Genomic DNA, 27744 nt, shown 5'->3' with positions numbered 1-27744 from the left:
TTAAAAACTGTACGCGTGTTACGAGTCTAGACTGGGAGCTACCATGACTAAAACAATAGGTTCGGCTATGTTACAACTATACACAGTCGTAGCTAGTACATTTCTTCCTATCACAGCAGAACATCACCCATATTTATGCAAATCTCTCGAGAAAGACCCATTCATCGAACACGCCATAAGTGCAGTAATCTGTGAGTTTTATCATAGATACAGAATGTTCTTAGCTCCGGTGACCACTGCTTTAATAATGACTAGGTATTGTCAATTTAAACATATGTGCCCACTTGATAATAATGGAGACTCAAGTGACACCACAGATTGTGGAGACGCAACAACACGTGAACGAGGAAATAACCCCGATTGCACAATCACAACAGATGGTACCACAAGTGAACAAGGAAATAACCCTGATTGCACAATCACAACAAGTGAATGAGGAAATACCAGCGATTGCGAAATCACAAGCCAGAGTAACTAAGAATAAGGGTGCGTTATCGAGGAAGGCTAGAAAACTAATGCATAATTCAAATATTGAACACAGTCGTCCGATTAAAACTTGGGCTCCCTATGCACTAGGAGTTGTTGCTATAGGGGTGGTATGGTTGTTTTATAAGACCCGAGAAGAGAAAACGTCACCCCCGATTACACAACAACAAGTTCAATTAGAGGTTAGCCCCAATATAATGTTATAATGACTACTCCAGTTACAGACGGTAAAATGTTGGTAAACGCAACGTATCATTTAGCGGTAGTCAGCGGCTTGGCCATTGGCTATGCCCGTATGGCTAAAATGATTACTAAAGCCACACCACCCAAGCTAGATTTTAATGGTTATGATATCAGTATGATGATTCTTGATATTGGATTGGCAATGGCAACAAAGGATATGCTCATCAATCAAGGACTTATCCCAGAGGACATAATGAAGTAATTAAACATTTGATTATTTTTTATTATTGAACATGGCAACAATTGCGATGACGGTCGGTGGAGCTATTGTTAATGCTCTAGCTTTTTCGGTGAGTAATTATTTATTTTCTACTCTGACGGAATCAAACGCTTAAGAAGTTGAAGAGGAGCGTAAACAACATAATAAAGCATTAGAACAACTCGAAGCAGCCCAGTCACAATGGACCAGAAATAGGATATTAAGATTAGATTTTATTAATGAAGAACTACTTAAGCAAGGACATTCAATTCAAACGTTTAAGGATGTTGAATCTGCCATGCACGAATACGTCCTTGTTTATTGAAAGAAACTTGACCCAATACAGAGATCAACAATAAGTCAGTTTAATCATCAGAGGAACAAAAAAACAGAGAGATAGCATTTATAATGTTTGGGTTATCAGTCATTGTAATTTTCAGTTATACAATAACTACGCATAAACCATGACCTGTAAACATACTAGTCAGGGTGAGTCTTATCAACCACTATGACCTGTAAACACACTATGTCACCCTGACTGCTAATCTATAAATAACCCTGACTGCCAATCTATAAATAGCACTGACTGTTGTCTATTTTTAGCTACACATAATCTATGAGCTATTACGTATCAACTAATCTATAAATAGGGATGACAGCTATGACTCACCAGTGGAGATGTGATTTACCTTTTAGACAAATGATATGATATATGTATAACCATGAATCTGTGCAAATATACACTCATGGAGAAATCGATTCAATGTCAGAAGCCATCTGTGGGTATTTACTGTGGAACCCACTCTTATAACATCAGAAAGGGTTATAAAAATTACGTTTGTTCTGTATGTGGGATTGGGGTCAAAGGTAGTTACTGTTTATGTAAGAGTCACGGTGCTGAGATGGTCAGGAAGCAGATTATTTACACTAGGAAGAGAGATTACATCAATGAGAGGAATAGTTTGGGGAGAATTCGTATTCATATATGAAAAACAACCATTTAGACATTTGAATCATTTTGTATATACCATTAAATCACAATGGTTTTTGTCAGAGAGTTGAAGGCTTTGGCAAAACAACGTGGTCTACATGGATATTCTCCAATGAAAAAAGCTGAATTGATCGATTTACTCGGTTTGGATTACAACAAACCCCAGACTGTTAGAGAACCCAAAGCTCAAACGAAAAACAGTGGGCAGAGAGGTTATTCTCGAATGAGAAAAGCTGAATTGATCGCCTTAGTAGATAATAATAAATCAGTTGATTGATAAACCCACTGTTGTTGATAATAATGAGTTAAAATTTGTACCCACAGCCGGCATTGGTAAATATCTAAGAGGTTGGAAGATAGATATTAATTCCAACATTGATGTTCATGATGTTAAGCCCATCGTATCGAGCAAAATTAACGAGGAGTTAGATGATTTACATAGTATAAAATACCAGCTGATGATTAAAATGTCATTGAGCAAAATAAACGCACCTTTACCCACAAGTGGTTTTGAGTGGGTGAATGATATCGAAGTTAATGATAAATGATTCCGATAAAGGGTACATACTAGAACTGGACTTGGAATATTTAACTTTGTTACATAAAGACCATAACAGTTATCCACTAGCTCCTGAAAGATTACTGGTGAATAAAGATTGCATGTCGGAATATCAACACTCATTGATGGGTAACACTAGGTTAGCTAACGTAGGAAACCTCGTACCAAATTTGATGGAGAAGACAAAATATATAGTTAACTACAGAAATCTCCAGTAACATCTATCGTTAGGTATGAAACTAAAGAAAATACACAGAGTTATAAAGTTTGATCAAAGCCCTTGGATGGAGCCCTATATAAGGCTGAACACAGATTTAAGAAAGATAGCTACCAGCGATTTTGAAAAGAACCTATATGAGCTCATGAATAACTCAGTATTTGGTAAAACTATGGAGAATCTAAGGAAGCGTGTTGATGTTAAATTAGTCAGATCTAAGGAGGAAGAAAGACTCAGGAAACTAATAGCCAGTCCGGCTTTTAACAGAAGCAAGATATTCGATAACGACTTAGCCGCATTGCATATGCAGAAGAGTAATATAAAATTCAACAGACCGATGTACGTTGGTATGAGTATTCTTGACTTGTCAAAACACTTAATGTATGACTTTTATTACAACGAACTTAAGAAGCAGTACGGCGATAGATGTGAGGTGTTATATACTGACACAGATTCTTTGTTGATGGAAATACAAACCGAGGATGTGTATAAAGATATGGCAGAAAAAATATATATGTACGACACAAGGGATTACCCAAAAGATTATCCACTGCACAGAGTAGTAAATAAAAAGGTATTAGGTAAGATGAAGGATGAATGTGCTGGGATCCCAATTGCTGAGTATGTCGGATTAAGACCTAAGATGTATTCTATAAAGAAGTCCGATAAAGGGGAGATAAGAAAAGCTAAGGATGTTAAGCAGTATGTGGTAAAAGAGCATATCAAACACGAACAGTATAAAGAAGCATTATTCAATGGTAAAACATTCAAACACGAGAGAAACTCTTTAAGAAGTTACAATCATATGATATATGGATTAAGAATGAACAAGACATCATTATCCCACTTAGATACAAAGAGATGGATTGATAAGGTTGGTGTAACTACTTATGCTTATGGTTATGGTGGTAATACTGTATGATTGGGAACTATGAGCAACTCTTCTCGTACAAATGCCCTGCCCGGTCCATCTTTAAGATAATAAAGAATAGGCTCTCCTTCTTTCATAACCAATCGACTAATGTTATATATATTAAGGGACCAAATCGGATCAGTTGCGCGACGTTGGCCTCCTTCCAGTTCACCGGGCTGGTATAAATATCTTACGCTTGCTCTATCCGGAAGTTTTTGTTCTTTGCCTCTTTTCAGTGCTGAAGATTCGGAAGTCACAGATTTCAGTTTAATCGCATCGGATGGTTTCTTCCCGATTAATCTCGTTACTTCATTATTAAGCGCTGAAACAACAGCTGATAATCGTGTCAACCATTCGGTTGATCTCAATTGTTCCGATTTCATTTCAATCCCATACTGATATCCAAACAAACGTTCCGCTAATGTCCGGTTAAAACTTTCCATGATAGCTTGACTACGGTGGGCCTCTTTTTCACCACGCCTGATTTCGACATCGTGCTTTGTTAACAGTTTAGTTACTGATCCCATAAACTCGTGACCAGGATCTACTTGAAATAGCTTAGGCCATTTTAGTGGTCCTCGTTAAAGCATATTTATACGTTTTGCGTCTTACCTTATCATGGGGAAGAAACAAGGTCAGCCTCATGAACTTCATTTGTTGTAAAAAAAACTTCTTCCTCGGTATATAATGTGGTTCCGGTAAGTATATTTGCCACATCACTTGTTTCTTTAACCAATCCTTGCCCACATCTTTACATACCTTAGCCACGACGTCTAATTTTTGTATTGCTCCTATACCTTTCCAATATCCTCGTGGGCTATAGTAAATTTTATTCATTATTAATTAATATTGATGTTTCTTTTAATACGACTCATGACGATCGTTGAATCACATCAGCGTTTTGACATAAAAAATTCCCTCTGTAGTAGCAGTATAGGTATATGAATCTGGCTCCAGTGGAAGTGGTCCAGAACCATCATTACCTATAAAAATTTATATCATAGAAGCATTGATAGGTTTGGAAATATCTCTAAGTGGTGGTGAGCTAGAGCTCTTTTCATTACAATTTAGTTTAATCTCATGACGATCGTTAAATCGCATCAGCGTTTTGACATAAAAAAATTCCCCCTGTAGTGGTGGCATAGGTATATAAATCTGGCTCCAGTGGAGGTGGTCCAGAACCATCATTACCTATACTACTTGGGCATATCAGATAGCTGTAGTAATATTCTGTGTTGTTTAAGTTGTAAATAACCTCTTAAAACTGAGATCTCTGGGCATGGACTTTTGGAGAAGATAATTTTTCAATTTCATATATATTTCTTTTTAGATGTTATGCTATTTAGTGAACAAACATCAGTTCTAGTATGATGATATCCTTCCATTTCATGTTCAGACTTCCAGTTTGTTCTGAGTAAAGTATAAAGTCATCTACTATGTGCTCACTTGGGCCTTTGTTCCTGGTGAAATGTTAATAAGATTACAATGAAAATATGGCTTATGCTACTCACTGAAATTAGGTCACAGTGACTTGTAACCACTGCTCATACATATGTATTCAAATAATATAACAACTGCATGCATAATACTTCACAAATATCTCCAGAAATAGGCATTGGTGATAATGGAAAAAAATATTTTTATGAATTACCTTCACTGTTGCCTTGACCTTACACTTCAACCCTTCATGAGTTATCACTTTTGACCTTGACAGTGAATTTGACCTTCAATATCAGTGACAAATATTTCAAAACCATTTCAAAGAGCTATCCAACACATAAATCAAATATGGTGTCCTTTGGTGGAATTCAATGTAAAAAATATGAAAATGACATAACAACTATATGTTTAAGAGTTACTAAGACTTCTGCAGAAAAAGGTACTTAAGAGAAGAATGAAGTACATGTAGGTCAGGCATGACCTTTTGCCACCTTCAACCGCTACCCTAATGAAGAGTTGGGCCATAAACAAACTTTTTGTCTGGCTATGACATTGACCTTTTACATGACAGATCAATGTGTCATCAGACTTTCCCAGAGCATAGGAAACACATGTTATTCCTGAGATGTCCAAGCAATGCATGGTTTAATAAGATAACTGTGGCTATCAAACTGAGGCAAAATCTTGGAACATCCCCATTTACACAGCTGGCTAATGCAACATTAACAACAAACAAATTGTCAATTTCTATTATTCATATGCTGGTATCAAACATTGAACAGTGTTCACATGATGGTTCCTGATGCAGTATGCAATTTCCTCCTTCAATACTCATAACAGAGCGTGATAACTGTTCGCTTGAAAGCACCAACAGACCACGTTCACCTGTTAATAGTTACTTGCCCTCCAACCTCCTTTTCCTTCTGTATTGCCATGGTTGGTTGGTTTGTTGTTTAACGTTAACGCCGCACTCAGCAATATTTCAGCTATATGACGGTGGTCTGTAAATAATCGAGTCTGGACCAGACAATCCAGTGATTAATATCATGAGCATCGATCCACGCAATTGCGATCGATGACATGCATCAACCAAGTCAGCGAGCCTGACCACCCGATCCCGTTAGTCGCCTTTTACGACAAGCATGGGTTGCTGAAGACCTATCTACCCCGGAATCTTCACGGGTCGTATTGCCATGGAACCAGGATGAGGGGAAGTCAAGGCAGATGTGCTCTATCCCTGCTGCATTGTGTTAGGATTATGAACATTCCATTTGGTGTTTGGGTCCACATTTAACGACAATAAGTCCCATTCATCATTCCTTTCAAGTGTTTACCAGTTTATCACATGGCCCAAGACAACAATTTCTTGACCGTCCTTCAAGGGTCGCACCCAGGTTTAGCATTGGTTGGTCTTCTCAAATTAGCCAGACCAGCCTTTGTGAGTGTATCCAAGTACCACTTGGCATACTACTTTTCTGTCAACCTCCATTGAAGTAAAAGGACCCTCCTCATCGTTGTCTGCCAATCACCTCTGACATCTGGAGGGGTCCTTCCAGACTGTCGACCTGGAGTACTCATCAAGGAAAGTCAAGCTGGACTCCAGTTTCTGCAGAATAATGTGTTAAGATTTTTGCAATAAAAAGAATTGTTGCCACATGTCCTTACAGATAGAAGGCAGAAAATTCACTTAATTTATCACATATGAGTCTCGTTATATACCAAACATTTGAGATATATATTGTTCCATGTTTAATGAGTTGAAACAATCATTAACTGACATCTCTTAAAAAAGTTCCCAGCAACCTACAGTAGATCAGGTAGTTAGTAGGCTCATTGATCGCTCGTAATCGTACCCCAATGACGTGGGATATTGTCCATAACAGTCATCATCGGTGTGTCTGGACCGGGTTCATAACAGTAATCACTTGTTTGTCCTATCGATTTGAGATTTGATTATGTGCAATCCTTGTCATATAGCGATAAAGCCGAACTATTGCTGGATGTGATTTATAAATGAGTGAGTTGGGTTTAACACCGCTTTGAACAGTATATCAGTTATACAACGGCGTGTTAGCTTTATGTGGGAAGAAAGCCCGAAGTGATGCAGGTCTTAGGTGTTTACCAGTCTGATGAAACCTACGAGCAAGTGTATGATGCTGACAAACCTAGAAACATAATCGGGGCAACCTGGACTGAAAAGTATGACCATCGGTTTCTGCCAAGCTCAAGGGATGCACAGCAAATTGTGGTGCCTTAGGTAACTGAGCCATCCGGTGATAAAGAACAAACAAACAGAAGAAATATTTGCTGAAAAGCCAGCCATATGAACATGATGAACCAAACAGAATAATGTCAAATATTCACCACTCACAGCTGCTCTTCTCCCGTTCCTCATTGCTTCTCTTTTATGGTCTTCTTTCTTTCCATTGATGCTGTGCAGATGCTGTACAGTCTCTTATATGCATCCAGACATTCTGCAAACATAAGTAGCATTCACACTACAGAAATGTCCTAACTGTACATGTTGTACATCTAATTCAATTGAAAAGACCCCAGTTGTGATTTCGTCTTAGAATTGCCCTTGATTATAAATATATTTATAAAAATAATGAATGTCAAACACTCAGAGATAAAATTTATCCGCATATTTAACAACTGTCAAACAATTTCAAAGTCAGAGTCATTCAACACACACTTTACATAGGGAATCACTTGTTCAACAATGCAAAACGATCCTCGTCAAGGTCAAAGTCATTCCATGAATTATTGATAAATTTTCTTGAATTAATGCAATGATTGTTAATGACACAAATACGGACTGGAATGAATGATTTACTGGCTTTGTTTGTTTTCATTTTCGGCATGCACTGTCAAAAGCGGATCTAATTTGGATCACCTTGTTTTGACCATCAATCCATTGTCCTGATACTGACATTGTATTTTATCAAAACCCAACACATACACACATACACACACAACCCCACTCAATTGTTTGTCCTTCTACTAACCATCCAAAAGTCTGTTTAAAGCACCCCTTTTCCCGGGTTAAAGCAAGGAAAGAAACAATATTGCTGAATAATAATGTGTTGTAACATGATTACAAAAGAAACAAAATATTTGTGTGTTTAGGTCATGGTACATATCAATAATCTGTATGTACATTGTACTTTACATTGTCACATATTGAATAAGTGGGTACAGTAATGCCACTATTCACATATGCTTAATCATATCCCTGTCTTAACATGGCAATAGAACAGAATATACCATGTGTTCCCCAAGAGGAAATGGTTAGGCCTTTACATTATAACTGCTGTAAAACTGGTCAATTAACATGATTAAGTAATACCGTGTTTTTTCCAACCAAGACAAGTTTTTGTCTGTGAATTCATGTACCTGCCCATATAACAATCAGCAACCAAAAAGATGCAGGTAATATGTACGTTCCGAGCCTTGAGAGGGGACATCACTTGAGATGTATACAAACTAGTTGCTTTAACTGTACTATTTGATAACATAATCAGAAAATATTAAGAATGAAACGAACAGTATAAACTTGAAAAAGTTGAATGTTGAATGCATGTAGTTTGAAAGTATCACACACAAAAATACTCCCCCAATACTCCTTTTCCTCCTTCAGGACGCCTGTGAACCTCCCCACAACGCTGAACATGCTGAAACAGAAAACTTGTCTTAATCCTTTTAAAGTTTCAGTGTGAACTTGTTCACATGATTGGAATGCAACTATTTGTGTGACATGCACTTTGCCAGTTTTATACCAATGGTAACTAACCCTTATTATCAAATCCCAGCATTATGGTGAGAATAAGGACACGGACCTTTAAGTCCTTATGACCCATACATCCTTGTCGTTATAACAAACAGTTGCTCATAAACCTATTTAAAAAAAAATAGTTTCCGAACACACCAAAACTAAAAGGCCCTTGACGTTTACAGTAAAACATGGAGATCAGGAAAATATCTAAATCAATCCGTTCTATAAGATCTCTGTACACAAATCATGGAACATAAGGTAACGAAGCCCTGCTATGTACCTGGCATCAGCCAACTGCTCTTCCTTCCTGCACCGCTCACGTCTTTCGGCAATTGCTGTCAATCGAGTTTTCCAAATACTGTTGACTTCCTCGTTGTGGATGGCTGAGAGTGATTTCGGCCGGGATTTCCGTGGTGGAGGTGAGGGAGAACAATATATCGATACACTAGGTAAGCATATCGTAATCAAGCATCACGGTGTATATCGATACACAGGGTTTATTTACACCCATGTTCCAAAATGGCGCCCTCGACCGTAGAGGGAATTTTGGGTAAAATGGCTTGTCCCGGAATAACACGAGTTGGTCACGAATGGGAAAGAGGCGAGTGGTGACGATTGGATCCGTCATTTGTGCAGCAGTTACGGAAAGGGGCGAGGTTTGCCGAATACGGTTCATTGGCGGCCATATTGGGAGCAGCGGGGAATTCGACAGTGTGTATAAGGAGTGAGTGAGTGAGTGAGTGAGTGAGTATGGCAATATTCCAGCAATATCACAGCATATGTGTTTGCCTTGCATGCCAACGATAAGGCAGTGTGGCAAAGGGATATCCCAGCGGCCCTGATATTCCTACAGCAGAAATGTTTAACAACGTCGTCAAAATTGGCCAAATCTTGAGATTGCAGCTGAGGTCCTGCAGGGAGCTGAAGTGACACATGATGTGAAGAATCAAGAACAAATTTAATGACAGGGAAGTTTGGCAACAGTGAACATGCATGGGATACGAGCGGAAGTATTTCCCTCAGTGATCTATCATCTCCACACGCAATGTTGAATATTTGTTTTCTTAATATAGCCTTTTATAACAAGCATTGTTTGTGAAAGCACTTCTATTTTGAATATGTTTTCTATTTCGTTTTATTAAGAATTCTAGTGTCTAAAATGATTGCAAATGGGAACTAATATAAAATTATTATTGGTTGTTTATTAGGTATATTATATTGGTACTGAACACATCCAAATGTAGCCCGTGTTAGGGTAGGTAGCCCCGAACTCTATCCTTAGCCCTGGATCCCCTTTACAGTCAATCAACCCTAGCTCTACGATCATTAGGGTTATGGATATAATTGGTTTTCAGAAACCCATGCTTGCTATAACAGACGGCTATGCTTGTCATAAGAGGCGACTAACGGGATCGGCTAGTCAGGCTCGCTGACTTGGTTGATGCATGCCATCCCAATTGCGTAGATCGATGTGATCAAGACTTTATTATTGACGCCTACACCTCATTTCGCCTACACCCTTATCAAAACAAATTCACAGCTGACTACACATAAGTCAAGTGCTGTGTTACCTCTAAAATAATGAACTGACCCAAAAGAAGGTTAAACAGACAAGACATTCTTAAAGCTTCATACATTGTCTCATAGCTGATATTAACATTATGCAGTAATAATAATAATGACTCATGATTACTGTAGCTTTAGTACATATCCAACGGCATCAAGAAATTGCATTACAGTTTAATCTTCCACTAAGAAGCTGTGTCTTTAGTCTTTCAATTCTTTCGTCCCTTTGTCTGTCAACACGAGATCGGGGTCTGCATGATCCTCCAAGATCAATTTGTTTCCTGGAGCGTCTGTCTGCCTTTTCAATCTTCTTGATCTCCTCCAAGAACTGATAGATGTTAGGGTGAGATCGGGGCATTCTCTTTTTCAGTCCACAGTGGAACCCTTCCAGATGGTTGTTGGATCGGGGACCGGTGTTGTGTTGGTTCCAAATATGGCAGGGGAATCTAGCGTCGTCATCTACCCATGTGCTGGTGACATAGTCGTTAAAATCACCAATCTGTTGATCATCAGGTCCTTGCTCCATCACCTCAACCCATGCATTCTGTACCTGGTCAAGTGGGAGAAGTGGCAGGGCTGCGGCACGTCGAACATGGGACTGAATTGCTGGATTGTTCGTGTATTCTCGTACAAGACCTCTCTCAACTACCTGATGCCACAAAGCTTGTGAATAGTGAAACAGACAACCCCTCACATAACTATCAGGAAAAACCTCTGCAATGGCACTTATGACTGCTGACTCGTAATCAGTCTGAAACACCTCTGGAGAAAGTTCAGTACCAGTTCTGGTTCCTACTGTGTCCTTCAACAACCTAAATAGTCTAACATATGTCTGTTTGGTCTTGTTAGGAAGCAACGAAAATGCAACAGGATACATTTTACCATTTACAAGACAATGAATAATATACACTTGGAGCCACAAGCTAGGACAAACAGAAAAAGTATCATCCATAAACAAACTGTCAGAGTCACTACACTTTGAACCTCTATGCCGCTTGGATTAGATTAGAGCTTGTATTAGTTAACAGCCTGAGATGGACAATGCCCATTCATATAATAGGGGTGAGGCAATTAAGCATTTGAATTATTGTAGGCGAAATGAGGTGTAGGCGAAATGAGGGCAAGCCTTATTGACAGACCGCCGTCATATAGCGGGAATATTGCTGAGTGCTGCGCTAAACAACAAATATACAAACAAACAAACATTAGGGTTAGGTACCCGTCATTCCTCACCACTCTGTATCTTGTAGACGTAATCTAACGTAATGGGACGAGTGTGCCAAATGGCATCAGGATCACTAATAAGCATCTGTAGACTACAGTCACGAGTCACCATGCCCACCTGTGACCTTCGTAAGTGTCCGTCACCTATTCGACCCTTTTCGTTCAATTCTTTAACGGACCCGGGGTTGAATGGGTCGTAAGAGGCAACTTACAGGATCGGGTGGTCAGGCTCGCTGACTTGGTTGATGCATGTCATTGTATCCCAATTGTGTGGATCGATGTTCATGATGGCAATCACTGGATTGTCTGGTCCAGACTCGATTATTTACAGACAGCCGTCATATGGTTTGAATGGTGCGGAGTAAAACAACAAACAACAACATGATTCTTCGCCCTGCACTTGTGGAAATCAATTTAGAGGATCCTACACATTACTTCTTTTCATGTCGTAACTATTGCAATTTTCGTAATAATATATTCTACTACATGTGTTTTAAACATATTTATTTCATAATGAAGTGGATTTGCAAACAAGCCGATGGCTTATCTACGAGTAAATCTACAAAATAAGTGTCAATTACTATAAAATACTAATTCAATATTATCAATTGAACATTAATGTAATCATTAGATCATAAGTAGATAACTGAAGTATAAGTCCATATTGATTAATTAAATCTACCAGATTCTGAGATAAATGCATTCATTGATTGAATTATTTCAATGTTTTCCTGTACATAATTCTCAAAATTACCATATTAAGCAGTTTTAATATCATATCGATGTATATAATAATACATATTATTTCTAATAATGGCATAATTTAGACACACAAATAAATAATGAATGGTATTTTTTATAAAAGGTGCCACAAGTGCGGGATGGGTCATTTGATCACGACATGAATAAGTTTCATGTGAATATAAATCACTACAACCTAATCTGAGTCATGATAGGATACGACTTGGATGCAGTAAAAATGCAAATCACAAACGGACGAACTCAAAATCCCGCAAAATCCGAATCCGACTCAAACTGACCCAAGACAGTTAAACACCAACGGCTTAAACAATGATACTATAACTGTTCCACTGGTTGACTTATCAGCTCGTGAAAAACTCTCTCTTGATGACACCAAGTGTTTTCATCTCCATGATTTGTGTGATGTGTACTTGTGACTGGAACCCTGAATGGTATGTAATTATTGATTGACACTCTAGTACAACAGGACATATTACACCATGGGGATTAAGTTATTAATAATCATTGTATCAAACATTTATACGTTGATACATGTTTGCACGTTTAAATTTTACAAACCACTATGGTTTCAGTTCGCTATTGCACGTAAAAACTTTAATGCGCATTACGGGTGAAGGTTAATATTTTATTTATATTAGGTGGGTTATAAATCATTTTAAGCACAACGTATTTACATACTTTAGTAACTTAGGCATAGTTATACTTTTTAAGTATAATTAATAAGTAAGCTACGTTACTGTACGAATCAACACTCATGAGTTCCATGCATGATATGGGATGCCCGATCAAGTATGTTCTGCAACACGAAGCGTTTTACTATTATTTGTGGTTATTCAGCTAAAACGTATCAGTACTGCGGTAACACATGGTAATTATGTGTCTAATCAACGTTTCGATAACGATAACAATTATTCATAACGTACCTCATATGTGGCATCTGCGCGATATCCTTGGACATGTATCCACAATTGAAAATGTGCTACTTTTCAAGCTTACGTAATCTGTTTACGGGGGGAAACGGGATGTTCGTACATCTCGTCGTGTTACATAACGGTCATACAGTAAAACCGGTATCCTCCCAAAACGTAGACCTGCCAAAACGCAGACCCGTTAAAACAACACTCGTTATGGCTGGTTGCATCAGTATTTAGTACCCTGTACCCTTAAGTAAAATGGTCCTATGTAACAAGAAAGAAAGCTGGGTAGAGTTCACAATTTTTTATTCAAATGTTATTTCATTGTCATTTATGATTATCAGTCATTTTCACTTGTTTATCATCAGTGGACCAACTGCATCCAGGTACTGAAGGGGTGTCTTTTCACGGCGATGAAGCTGTTCCTTCTCTCTGTAGACAACCTTCCTGGGTGGCGGTGCTGCTCCAAATTGAATCTGCGCTAGTTTCGCTCTCTCCGAAATTTCTACCTTCTGGATCAGTTCGATAAATCTGAAGATGTTTGGATGCTTGTGCTGAGTTTTTTTAAGACAATGTTGTTTTTGTCCACTATTGCTCATTGTCTCAACATATTGATAATCCCTCATAGCAGGGGAAGTGGACCAGTCCATTCATTAATTAGGTGTGACCAGCATGGCCCAATTAATTAGTGAGCTAATTTTAACTGCTTCTTGGGAGGTCTGCATTTTGGAGGTCTACGTTATGGGAGGGAACCGTAAAACCTTATGATGAGAGGGCTAGTAGTTTTTCGATGTTTTCGAATCGGGTACTGGGTGATGTTATTATAAACAAGTTATTGAAGTCATTGAGCTATTGAAGGGTTCCGTAAATAACTGTTTCCCTGTTCTTTCGGATTTATTTTCTCATCTGAGGTAATGGTAATTATCTCATTCTCAATTTTGCTTTTTATTTGTTTGTTCATTTTGGTTATTTACTGTTCACTTAAACAAAAAGAATTGCCATTTGACTTTATTATGTTCACATGCCAAACTAGCGCTCGTGTGTATTTTATGATACTTGTAGACTTGAATTTGTTGGAGCCCACTGCTTTCCTGTGTTACGAACTCAGTTTATTCGATGGCCGTTGATATAGCACAATACAGGCAAGCGGTGGGCTCATTTGCAGTTTATCTTCATACGAATCAAAACGAATCAAAATGTAAAATCTTCACTCATTTTATTAAGTCTCTCTGCTTATATAATTCATCAGTTTCAATCTTCTTTTCAATACTGCTACTCTGCTGTGGAGATGTTCATCTTAATCCAGGACCCTCAAAAGGCACAGATTTAAAGATTATTCATCTAAACGTTCGTCGTATTAAAGACAAACTTGATATCCTTGAAGTTGAACTAAGGCATTATGATGTAATGTGCATATCTGAAACATGGTTACACACGTGTATACACGACAGCGACATAATTATTCCTGGTTTCCAGGTTCCATTTAGGAAAGACAGGTCAACTCGAGGGGGTGGCGTAGCTATTTACGTCAGAGATAATATGTATGTCAAAAATATGGATCAGCTTCTCATAGTTGGTCTAGAGGCGATATGGGTACATGTTAAATGCAAAACTCGTGACTATTTAATTGGTACTGTTTATCGTGCAGATAAGAGTGAAGCGTATTGGGAACTAATTGATCAATCAATAGGAAACGCAGTCGATATGAATATGTACACTGTAAATTGCAGGAGATTTTTATATAGATATACTTCGAGATAATAATCCAAAAATCGAATATTTGCAAATGGTTCATGGACTTACACAAATTATTAGAGAGCCTACGAGATCACCCAACATTCCAGTACGTTGATAGATTTACTTTTTGTGACAGATGTTGAAAGTGTACGGGACTCGGGAGTACTTGATCCAGTGTGTAGTGACAACTGTCCAATATTTGTAACCATTAAAGAAATAATCCCTAAATGGCATGCCTTCAAACGTAAAGTGTACTATTATTCTATAGCAGACCCAGATGGCTTAAATACTGACATGTTAAATACTGACATGCTGAATATTGATAGTGATTTATTTTTCACATTGGGGGATGTGAACACAATTACTGACGAACTTACATCTCGAAGTATAAAAGTTTGTGATAAACATATTCCTAATAAAATTGTAACCATACGATCAAAGGATCCACAGTGGATCAATAATGTAATACGTTAATAAGAAAACGAAATCGCCAACATAAGAAAGCTAAAAGACGTAATTCTCCAGCTGATTGGGCAAATTTTAGGCTGTTAAGAAATAAAGTAATCGACTATGTCCGAAAGGCAAAGAAGGCACATGCATCTAACTTGATACTGTAATAAATAGTTCACTTGGTGGCGTGTAGTAAAGGAATTTTCCCCCAATTTTATTTGGGGATAGGTTGTATGATAACTCCATGGATATTGCTAATATTCTCAATAACTTCTTTGTGGACCAATCTCGCATAAGTAATCCTGATATGCACCTTCCACCCGAAGAATTAGATAAAGTTGAAAATCCATTAGTAAATATAATTTTGATGGAAAATGAAGTTAGGGATATACTACTGTCCGTGGACACCACAAAGGCAACTGTCCCTGATGGTATTGGAAATAAAGTACTTAAAAACACAGCTAACAGTTTAGCCCCAATCCTTAACTTAACTAAACTATTCAATTTCTCTCTTAAACGAGCAATATTTCCATCACTATGGAAAGAAGCTCTTATCATTCCTATTCATAAGAAGAATAGCGTGAATGAATGTACAAATTACAGACCGGTTGCGCTCACAAGTTGTTTAGCAAATATATTTGAAAAATTTAAGGAATAATAATGTGCTCACTAACCTACAATCTGGATTCACGCAGGGAGACTCCACCTCAAATCAGTTGACATATGTATATGACTTTATTGCAAAGGCTTTAGATGGAGGTTAGGAAGTTAGAGCTGTATTTTGTGACGTAAGTAAAGCTTTGGATAAGGTTTGGCACAAAGGAATAATTTATGAACTACACCATTATGGTATCTGTGGAAATTTATTGAGAAGGTTTGATAGTTACTTAGAAATCGATATCAAAAGGTAGTTATAAATGGCTATAGCTTAGATCCAAAAGCTGTCTTGGCAGGTGTGCCACAGGGCTCGTTCCTAGGACCATTATTGTTTATTATTTATGACATTGTTGAAGGAATACATTGTAATATAAGACGTTTTGCTGATGACACATCTTTGTATGTGATCATAGATGATCCTGATATAGCGGCTCGTGATCTCAATAATGACTTGGACAGAATTTCAGAATGGACTGCCAAATGGCAAGTTAAATTTAGTCCCGAAAAAAATGAATCTATTCAATTTACCCGTAAAGTAAACCCTATAGTCGCAAACCTAACTTATATATGAATGGTACAGAAATCAAAGATGTACAAAGTCATAAGCACCTTGGTATGACTGTACAAAGTAATAGTAGATGGAAAATGCACAATGATGATATTGTAAGGAAATGTCCTCTGGTTAACTGTTTAAGGAGTTATAAATATCGTCTATCCCGAACTACCTTAGAAACTATGTACAAATCATTTATTTTACTAATTTTTGATTATTGTTGTCATATTTGGGACATCTGTACTATTGAACAAGCTAACTTATTGGAAACATTACACTTAGATGCTCTTAGAACCATATGTGGCGCTGTCCGGGGTACGAGTCATCAGAAGATTTACAATGAAACAAATTGTAGGTCATTAAAAGACAGAAGATACAATTTAAAACTGGTAATGTTTTACAAAATGAATAACCATTTATCCCCGGAATATATTTGTACGCTTATTCCTGATACAGTTTCGGAAAACAAAAATTATGACTTAAGGGATAAAACTAATCTTCAAACAGTGAAGTGTAAAACAAAAGCTTATGCAGATTCATTTATACCAGCTACAACACAACTTTGCAATATGTTACACCAGAAAACCTAACGGGGGCAGAGACACAATTTAAGAATTTGCTTCACGTAAAGGGAGATAATGGTATACACTGGGATTTAAATTATGGAAGCAAATTATGCCAAATCTTTCACAGTCGCCTCAGGCTTGGCTGCAGCGATCTTAACGCAGATCAGTATAATAGACATATCTTGTTCCTGTGGATATCATACCGAAGATGCTCTACACTTCTTTTTTGTGTGTACAAATTACTATGCTCTTCGCAATGAAATGTATTTTTACCAACATGGTTATTCTTTACAAACAGTGCTTTGCGGAAATTCGGATTTGAGTAAGGAAGAGCAAATGCTAATATTAGATTCTATTCAACACTTTATATTAAAATCAGGCAGATTTTCAGTTGAATGATTATTTAAAATAAACTGCAAATAGATTTATTATAAATACACATCTAGCTTGGCATGTACAGTTTATTTGTTGCATCTAACCTTCATTTATGTATTCATTGTAATATGTCCTATGTGTAATGGAGCGGTATTAACATAAGCGCTTCGCTTGTTTACCAATCCATTTTCACACTTTTGTGAATAAATATGTTTAAACCAAAACATCTGCCGATATTAACCATGCTATTACAGAATCTGTTCACTTGTTTTTGTATGTAAAATATGTTTGTACAATTACATCAATCTAATGATTGTTTGTACGTGTGATATGCCGGTATGTAGAGGTATGTACAAGCATGTACATACCCGTATAAAAATTATGTTTATGTGCATGGATGCACCGGTTTGGCTATGTACCAGGATATGTCTGTATGTTTTTATGTGTGACTTGTATATTTGCATCATGATAGTTTCAGCAGTGGGTACACTTAATCTGAACTTAGCATTTTGTTTACAGTTTACGTATATACATTTTAAATGTCTTTGTAGGGAGAAATGCATATCAAAACTGTCATTATTTCTGATAAGAGGAACTGTTTAAGTAGAAAAACCTATTATCCGGCAAAATACATTTCCTTGGTCCCCAGAAACATGTTACACAGTAAACTGACTTGATTAGTAGAATAGCAGTCAGTGTGGTTGGAAATTAAGTGATAATACCCACCAAACACTAATTGCCATCTTAATCCCTAATCCATAATAAATTAACATTGAGTTAATCTTGCTAATGAGCTGTTGAGAGCGTAGCGAGATAACAAACATCAAAGGTGAGGCAGGCTTTGATCATGTGTTCTCTAGAAGAGATGATGTCACTTGTTTAACGTTTATTTAGGATTAGCTAGATCCCTTGATGCTACCAAGGCCGCCCTTGAGATTATCAGACAGTTTGTCTGAACGCAACCCGATGTTTCAACTGAACATATTGGATTCTCCCTTGTAGCAAACTATGTGTCAGACAAGGACTTTGACCACTCTGTTCAAATACATAACAATGCATAAAGAACATGGGGTATGATTCAATAGTGGCAAGTCAAAGTTGGGTTTTACTGTATTTGGAAACAGACCATAGACCCAAAACTGTTTAACTTTATAACATTCAGATAAGTATTCGAATAGGAAAAATACACATAAATTTACAATCACCCTTGAAAAGTTCCAAAACCGAATAGAATTACTGTCGTTATGATTAACTTTGCTAGACCAATATATTTGGCATTTGTTCCTGTTATGGTTAATCTTCATTAAATTCATTTTCAAAAATGATAGGATAAATGATATAAATATGATAATGATTTTACTCATGCATGTTGCAAATAGCCGCATTAAAGTCAGAAGAAACAGGGAGGTTTACCCAAAATATGACAGTCTCTAAGGGAGGGTTATTAAAAATGGATCATAAAGTATAAAGTGCTTTGCATTTTGTTTTTTCAGGGAGGGTCATGTAAAAATGTAAAAGAACATACCTGTACATGACCGGTCCCTTAACGGTAATATACATAGTTTTTTGTTGATGGTTCAGGTTGTGCTTTACAGTGTCTGTTTTGGCCTACCAATTAATGGTAGATATTAAATATTAAATATTCATAATCACGATAATAAGTAAGGTCATTATTTCCAATGTGGCTCCCATTGCACCTAAAGCAAGGAACGATTCAAATTAAGCCTCATTCTTAGAATAATGTTCTCCTCACGATTAATATGGTCTAAAGCATGTGAAACCCTTGCTTTGCAAGCAGGGAAGGCAATAGGGCCAGTTTTTCATTTGTTTAGTAATAACAGATTTATAGATTTCTCGACTGCTTGTAAAATATTTGACAGTAAAATAGCTCCAATATTGATGTATGGTTCGGAAATATGGGGTATTAAATATTATGATACAATTAAAAAGATACAAACATGCTATTTTAAACGGTTTCTTGGTGTTGGTAAATTTGCATCAAACAAAGTTATTCTGGGTGAAACTGGACGTCATTGCATGTTTATAAATACGCAAATAAGGTCAATTAAGTAATGGATTAAGCTTTTGCGAATGAATGCAAGTCGATACCCCTTCCAAAGTTATGTTATGCTTAAAATATTAGATGAGAATGGAAAAGTCAATTGGGCATCGTATGTTAGGCAAATGCCATTTAATAGCGGCTTCGCGTATGTGTGGTTATTCCAAGATCTTGGAGATAAGAACATGTTTTTATCTGCATTTAGAAGTCGCTTAAGAGATATATATTGCCAATCATGGTACCACAGTTTATAGTCGTCTAGGTTTTTAGTGAATTATGCTATTATATAAAATCTCATCTGCATCCCGAATTATACATAACAATAGTCAGAGACAAACGATTAGTTAGAGCAATGTGTAAATTTCGAATATCTCTTCACAACTTTCGAGTCAACATTATTCGTAAAAGGTCATTGTTAAATATACCTCATTCAGAATCTATATGTAAAGAATGTGACCTTCATTTAGTAGAGGATGAAAACCATGTCTTTTTTGTATGTAAGAAATATATTCACTTGAGAAATACATGTTTTACATCATTACAGAAATATTATAAAGGTAATATTACGTTTGCAAATTTAGCTAAATCATTTGATATCAATGTACTACGCTTGATAGCTTTATATTTATGTAAAATGTTTAAAATGAGATCGACAGAGATGTAACACACTGGACATGTGACCTAAAATGTTATTTATCTTACAACTGTACTATGGGCCATGTGGCCTGAACTACGAAATAAACTTGATTGATTGATTCAGCTGCTCTAATCAGTAATTCAATCAGTTGTATAAGGACCTGAGTATTTTGTGAAAATATCTGTTGTATGAAATCCTAATGTTACTTTCTTTTGTATTTGGGCTGGTAGGGTAGCCTAGTGGGTAAAGCGTTCTCTAAAGCCCCGGGTTCGATTACCACACATGAAGCCCATTTCTGGCGTCCCCGCAGTGATATTGCTGGAATATTGCTAAAAGCCGCGTGAAACTATACTAACTCGCTCGCTCATTATATAGTATTTTAAGATGACGTGTGTGATTGAAAGTGTTGATAATTATGAATAACTCTGTTTTTATGTATAAGAACCTTTGTTACTTATCTTTGCATTGCCTTGTTTATCCTTTCTTATATATTGATGTAATGCAAACATTCGAAAATAAATCAGGTGAGCCTTGTGGCAATGAAGGTATTGTTTTTAGAAGATCGGATACAAGTTTGTATTTTCTGTATACTTTACGGTTTGCAATGGCTTATTTATTTGGTTAAATATCAGTTGCTTGATACATTGTCATTACCTTACTGTTCGAGAACACAACCTTTTACCCTTTGTCAATAGATGTGTGTCCTTAATCTTTTAATTAACAAATTTCTAAAGATGTTCTTAATTGTTTCAGGTACCTGGATTTCACAGTGACACCATCTACATTTAAGATGATCCTGCTCAGACATATCAAACAAAGGACTCACCGGATGATGAATAATGCTCCCCAAAACAACCAACAGATTCACCTCAGAAAGTGTTGATTCCGAATGAATAATCAGTCTGATTCTGTGGGTGGTCTTATTACGACACTAATCAAGTCTGGAGGAATTAATACCTCCGCAGTGTGACTATGTTTATGTGGTGAACGCCGACGCTGAGTATACAAACCTGAATGACTTTTGTTGCTTACTACACAAAATCATTGACTCTAGATATTATTCTTCCTTGAAATTCTTCTGAGATTTGAGTAATTTGTTTATTTAGAAAATGGCATTGAAGCGTCTGTTTCTGTTTTTGCAAGTTCTTGCAAACACCTCTGGTTACTGTACCAATGAAATGTCATACAATCAATAAATATGATTTTTATCTAAAAAAAATCTCTGTTTTGCTTCATTAGCATAAAGAAATATAATATTGATCAGCCATAACATAGGTGCTGAATATATATCAAATATAATAATGCCCTGAATGTTTTCCTACAATTAATACAGCTCACTGAACAAAGTTTTTAGTTCCATGTCAGTAGAAAAATGACATTGATAGTTTTATGCACTTTATTCAGGTTGGTTGGTTGGTTTGTTGTTTAACGCCGCACTCAGCAATATTCCAGCTATATGACGGCGGTCTGTAAATAATCGAGTCTGGACCAGACAATCCAGTGATTAATATCATGAGCATCGATCCCCGCAATTGGGATCGATGACATGCATCAACCAAGTAAGTCAGCGAGCCTGACCACCCGATCCCGTTAGTCGCCTTTTACGACAAGCATAGTCGCCTTTTACGGCAAGCATGGGTTGCTGAAGACCTATTCTACCCCGGAATCTTCACGGGTCACTTTATTCAGGTCTTTTCTGTGGATGCCATCAGTCTTATGCACCTATTTGGGGCAATTTAATTCTGTTTCGACCTTCAATAAAACTGGGCTGTCCAGATAAAACAAGTACTGATGTAGTTCCCAGATAATCTTTCAATCTCACCAGGAACAAAGGCACAAGAGACATAGCCAATTACTTTCAATTTTTTGTCAGAGTGAGTATGGTGTTATGCCACCTTTAGCAATATTCCAACAATATCATGGTGGGTGACACCAAGCAACGAGCTTCACACATTATACTCATGTGGCGAATTGAACTCTGGCCTTTGGCGTGACGAGTCAACCACTAGGCTATAACAAACTGGGAATATGAATATATAACTTAAGGAAACCATCATACTGGGACTGATAGTTGTTCATTTAATATGCTTAACTTAAAAAATTGAATATATATGCAATTGAAAAATATTTTTCCCAAGAGATCTCAACTTTAAGAGTATATTTACCACTAAAATAACACAGAATATTACTACAGCTATCTGATATGCCCAGGCTAACATTGTTTACTGGAAACAAGACAAGAAGAAAATATGCATCAGGATACCTTCAGCAATTTTCAGTTTTCTTGGTAAGTTTCAAATATTGTTTATGTGTTTCACAGTTAATTGAATAAAATGCACCCCTCAAATTTTGACATTTTTTTTTTTTTTTTTGGGGGGGGGGGGGGGGGGGGGGGGGGAATCCTACCATATCTGGTGCCGGATACCTGGGCTCCAGTAGGCATGCTTTCCGCTGACGTGTCCGGTGCCGGGTACCACGGATCTAGTATCCGGCAAGGTTTCCGCCACCGGATACCCGGATGCATTTTTGGTAAGTGTTCGGAGGTGTCCGGAAAGGATCCAGAAAACGGAAACTGCATTTCTTTTGCTGTGATACCGGTATATGGTCACAGGTTTCACCAATATCATTACACGAACTTTTAGCATACAAATGTGTTTTTTTGGCAGACGGGTAAGCAAGTAAATCTACAGACGGTAGCGAAAACGACGTACATACAGCGATGTTAATTGGAACGGTTCTTCAGAATGGAGGCTAGATAATGTGTTAGTGTTCTGATGATACATGCTCATAATCTGAATAGTGCCAAACATTAATCTGTCTGATGCGTCAGATAAAATCCTGAATTCTGTCAGGAGGCTGTTTGTCAGATTTGTTGTATGTATGCTCTGTTTTAATAAATAGTGAGGAACACACATTAACAACTAAGTCCCTTATGACACCAGACGTTTTGACACTTGTCTTTCGGGTGCATGAACGTATCCGTGTTTCCACCATTTGACCATCTACCATCAGATGAGTGGGTTCTGTTGAGTGCACAGGGTGAATGTACATCTGGCAGATGAAATCAATGCTCTGAACTGTGGAATAACCATTGATAGCACCATTTTATGAATCCTTTTGTTTGCAGACGATATAGTGCTGTTAGCCCGCCCGAATGAACAATGTCTGCAAAAGATGTTTGATGCTGTAACTGCCTGGTTTGTTAAATGGAGACTCGAACTTAACAATGAAAAATCAAAGGTTATTTACATCCGAAATAAAAACTCATCACAGACTGAATTGAATTTCTCTTGTGGACTTAAGGATATAGAAATAACTGACAAATATAAATATCTTGGTCTCTGGTTCCATGAGCACTTAGACATTTACTTCACTGTTAAGGAAATTGCTAAAGAAGACAACAGAGCCTTATCAAGTCTACAGACGAAGTACTTTAACCATGGTGTAATGACTCATAAGACTTTCTCGAGACTTTATGAATCGCTTGTTCAATCAGTCTTAATGTATGGCTCCGCAATTTGGGGACTGGGTGAATTAAGTACAATCAATAGTGATTCAACAGAGCCTGCAGATTCTTTCTTGGAGAGTCGTGTAACATCTCAAACTAAACGCAAGCTACTATCTTAACTAGATATGTATGTATCAGAGATCCGAAAATATCTTTTGCCAATCGGGCGTTTGCATTTTGGTCACGCCCACCTCATATCTGAGGTGCTGGATGTATGAACACAAAAAAATGTGTCACTTTCATAACATAGATAGTGTTTCCTCGCTATTCCGCCCTTCAATACCTCGGTTATAGCGCGCGGTGACAGTTGGCTCCCAAAATTTACTTACATTTTTAATAAACCCTAGGTTTACACTGACATAATGTTTTCCCCCCATCTCAAAAAAACATTATCCGCTGATCACCGCGAGCACGTAAGACCGGATATACCAGTCAACAAATCCAAACTGAAATACGCAATCCCATTATTATGCTATCTGGTTATAAAATGGTGTTCATTGTATATCTGGCGTTATGTTTGTAATATATTTTATCAATTTTATATAAAATTCCATTCCATATTGTTTACATTAATTTTGGCGAAATCGTCGTGTGTGTGTGTGTGTGTGTGTGTGTGTGTGTGTGCGTGCGTGCGTGCGTGTGCGTGCGTGTGTGTGTGTGTGTGTGTGTGTGTGTGTGTGTGTGTGTGTGTGCGTGCGTGTGTGTGCGTGCGTGTGTGTGTGTGTCTAAGGCGCCGCGATAAGTTGTGCAGAGTTGCGTACCTTGGGCACGCCAGAAACATATGATTGTGGGTTCGAATCACGGTTCGTCCCGATTATGTTTCTAGGTTTGTCAGCACCATACCCGTGCTCGTGGGTTTCACCGAAGTGCTAAACGTCTGAGACATGCATCACTTCGGGCCTTTGATATTAAGCTAATCGCACACGTATTTCCTACTGCCCTGGCAGCCACTGGGATCTTTCGAAAACGTCTGTGAGTATTTAAATGCAGGTTTAAAATTATCGTTTCCTTCTTCCCTGCTGTGGCTGTCTACAGCTAAGAATATGTTCAGTCATGTATGATTTGACACATATATACTTTGTCACGTTCAAGGGAACATTGTTACTTAATGAAAATGAGAATAGCTTTCATCGGTGACATATGATGTAAGTTTTTCCTGTGTTATGACAGAACGCCCACTTTAATGCATCACGATTTAAGGTGGACATGTATACTTATGTAGTTAACGAAAGAGGCCGCTTTAATGAACACAACATATTTAAATACATGTGCAACGTGTACAAAGTGTGACCCTCTCAGCTGACGATAAGCCTCGCATTGATATTGCATTGTAGTGGCATTGTGATTGTTGTTGATCAGTAGTAGCAATCAAACAGAAAATATCGCATGTTCACGTTACAGTTTCCTTATTCAGAAATGCAAATTAGTGTGTCCACCTGTCTATTCCATATTTTGGGGAAAAGAGACATTACTTATTATGTAATCATAAGAAATCTCTGCTAAAAACAGAATTCCTTTTAATGAGGAAAGCTAATGGGATAATTATTTCAGAATGCGAAGGTGTGAGTGATAGTTTTATTCCAATTATATCACATACCCATAGAAATTCATCATACAGAAGTGAGTGAGTATGGTTTTACGCCGTTTTAAGCAATATCCCAGCAATATCGCGTCGGGGACACCAGAAATGGGCTTCACACATTGTACCCATGTCGGGAATTAAACCCGGGTCTTCGACGTGACGAGATAACGCTTTAACCATTAGGCTCATAACATAAAAACATATACTAGTATATAGTATATATATAAGCTACACGCGCAACTTTTTCCATAGAGATAAACACGTCGCCCGTCTGTATTATCATATTATGAAACCCCTTATTATTGTCCACGTCGCATATTTAACATGTGTTTCGGTATGCAGAATAGTATCTATGAATATGATATACGATGCTGGGAGAGAAGATGAAAATGAATTTTGCTTAAATCTTATCTGTCAGTTTAAGAGACATATCCCACTATTTTTGTAAGAGTTTAAACCCTAAAAGTGTAACACAAATCCAGTATCTAGACTATTTTGGAGAACAGTCATACGGACCTTAATCGTAACATAGCATTTATTTCAGTGACCATATTTCTGACTGTGGCATCAAACAACAAGCACTTATTTTTTCACTCGCTCTTGGTTCGTCTGCTACCGTCGACAATACAAGACATGGGTGAACATTATGGACCTGAAACCGAGAGTGCCTTGCAAGAGCGCCATGTCCGGTCCATATTCATTTTGATGAATTGAAACAAACGAAATACAGCCATTTGGTATTCATCCATGTGTGCATAGTGAAACATACATATGGTTTTTACGTACAATGCTTTGAAATTGTTAAGAACTTTATTATGTGAACCATCTCGACAACAAGACGTTGCCTAAAATGTGACTACACTAGAAAAGACACGGATATGAAATGATTTGCTTTGAATACATTTCAAACCCGATCTATGTGAAATTCCACTTCAATCCAGTCAGCAATTACTGATATTATAAAGAATACGGTAACTGCAGATGCATTTGACTTCATAATTTGGAAACTACCAGAAAACAACATTTTGATAACTCTCTGGTAAGAGAAGGCAAAGTTTGTGCTTCAAATGTCCTGTCAGGACATTTCGCCCATTACATTTGCAGTCTCAAAATGATCATCAGCTTATCTTACTTCAATTCATATTTGTAGGTGTACTTACCATTGCATACAGTGCAGAGATAAAATACCGCGATGCAGATCCTCAGCATCATTATCTGCAATATGAAGTAGATATATGTTTGAAAAGAATGGAGTGAGGTATCTTTCACACCAGAACTGAGTTGTATAAATGTCCTTGCAGTAAGAGGATGAAGCATGTTAAGACATATAACCGTTAACCGTAAAAAGATGATAACTTCATGTGTTTTGTTTCTTACATTAATAAGTTGAAACAAAGTGCGTCAATTGTTATATCAAGATTTCCATAGGTATAATCTAAAGGAAACACACTGGGTACATATAACATTTGGGCCTTAATACAACCGTTTTACAGAATAATACACAAAACAACAAAATATATTCTTGAACTGTGTTCGACAAGACATGTGTCCAAAAGCTCTTCCACAATTGGTCAGGATGGTGATACTTGGGACACACTATTTCTGAGAACAGTTAACTTAATCAGTCTGCTATTCGGAGACAGACAATGTCTGAAGACCTTTGAGATGCATATCAATTCATACAATCTATGGGATTTGTAATCACGTTCGCCTCGTTTTGGCTAAAACACGTTACTTTATGTTGAATAGTCACACGAAGGAAAATTCGTTATTAACGTGAACAATGTTATCTTCGTACAATACAAAATTACCTACCGTGCGGGTGATATCTGTCAGACGCAGAGGAAAACACTGACACTTTCACTCCACCTGTACTCCCCACACGAATAGCCTGTAAATACTTCGGCAACGACACGGGCGTGTCCGGAAGAATGTTGTGACACCAGGATGTGGAACACAAAACGAAACGTTTTACAGCCTGAGATGTCACTGGCATGTTTCGAATTTGGTAGGATACATGTGTTGGTTGCCTTTCCCAAATTATTGTCGTTATTCTTTTAGATATGTACGTACTCCTACCCCTGGTTTTAAATTTCTCCCACAAGCTTATATCTGATATGGTAAGTTAGTAGACGAAACAACTGACATGAAGTTTTCCGTTGACTTGGAGTTATGTTATCTGCAGCTGCACATTAAGTGTTTTGTCAGAATATAACCACCCCCGCCTAGTTGTATACTTTAAATTTGTATTATTTAAGAATTGACTTCGATGTGTTATGCATTGTGCATTGAGGTATAGATGAAATGAAAGTGTAAATTCGCTAACCCCAT

The 27744-nt window shown here is 37.4% G+C and overlaps 1 protein-coding gene across 3 annotated transcripts in view; it reads right to left on the bottom strand.

The window, feature by feature from the left end:
* LOC124147160 (mucin-2-like) overlaps positions 1-27310 on the bottom strand; it is a 125289-nt gene extending 97979 nt beyond the window's left edge. For all 3 annotated transcript variants that reach the window (XM_046517772.2, XM_048396117.1, XM_048396118.1), the window contains exons 1-2: positions 27229-27310; positions 26574-26628 (exon numbers count right to left, since the gene is read on the bottom strand). In XM_046517772.2, the coding sequence (XP_046373728.2) occupies positions 26574-26625 (52 nt within the window). In that variant the 5' untranslated portion in view covers positions 26626-26628; positions 27229-27310. The remainder of the gene's footprint in view (positions 1-26573; positions 26629-27228) is intronic.
* Positions 27311-27744: the final 434 nt, after the last annotated feature.

The sequence above is a fragment of the Haliotis rufescens genome, unplaced genomic scaffold (genome assembly GCF_023055435.1).
Source record: "Haliotis rufescens isolate VD_foot unplaced genomic scaffold, xgHalRufe1.0.p SCAF_15, whole genome shotgun sequence".
In the NCBI taxonomy this organism is placed as follows: Eukaryota; Metazoa; Mollusca; class Gastropoda; order Lepetellida; family Haliotidae; genus Haliotis; species Haliotis rufescens.
Note: the sequence above shows the minus strand (reverse complement) of the source record. Positions and strands in the feature narration are given on the sequence as shown.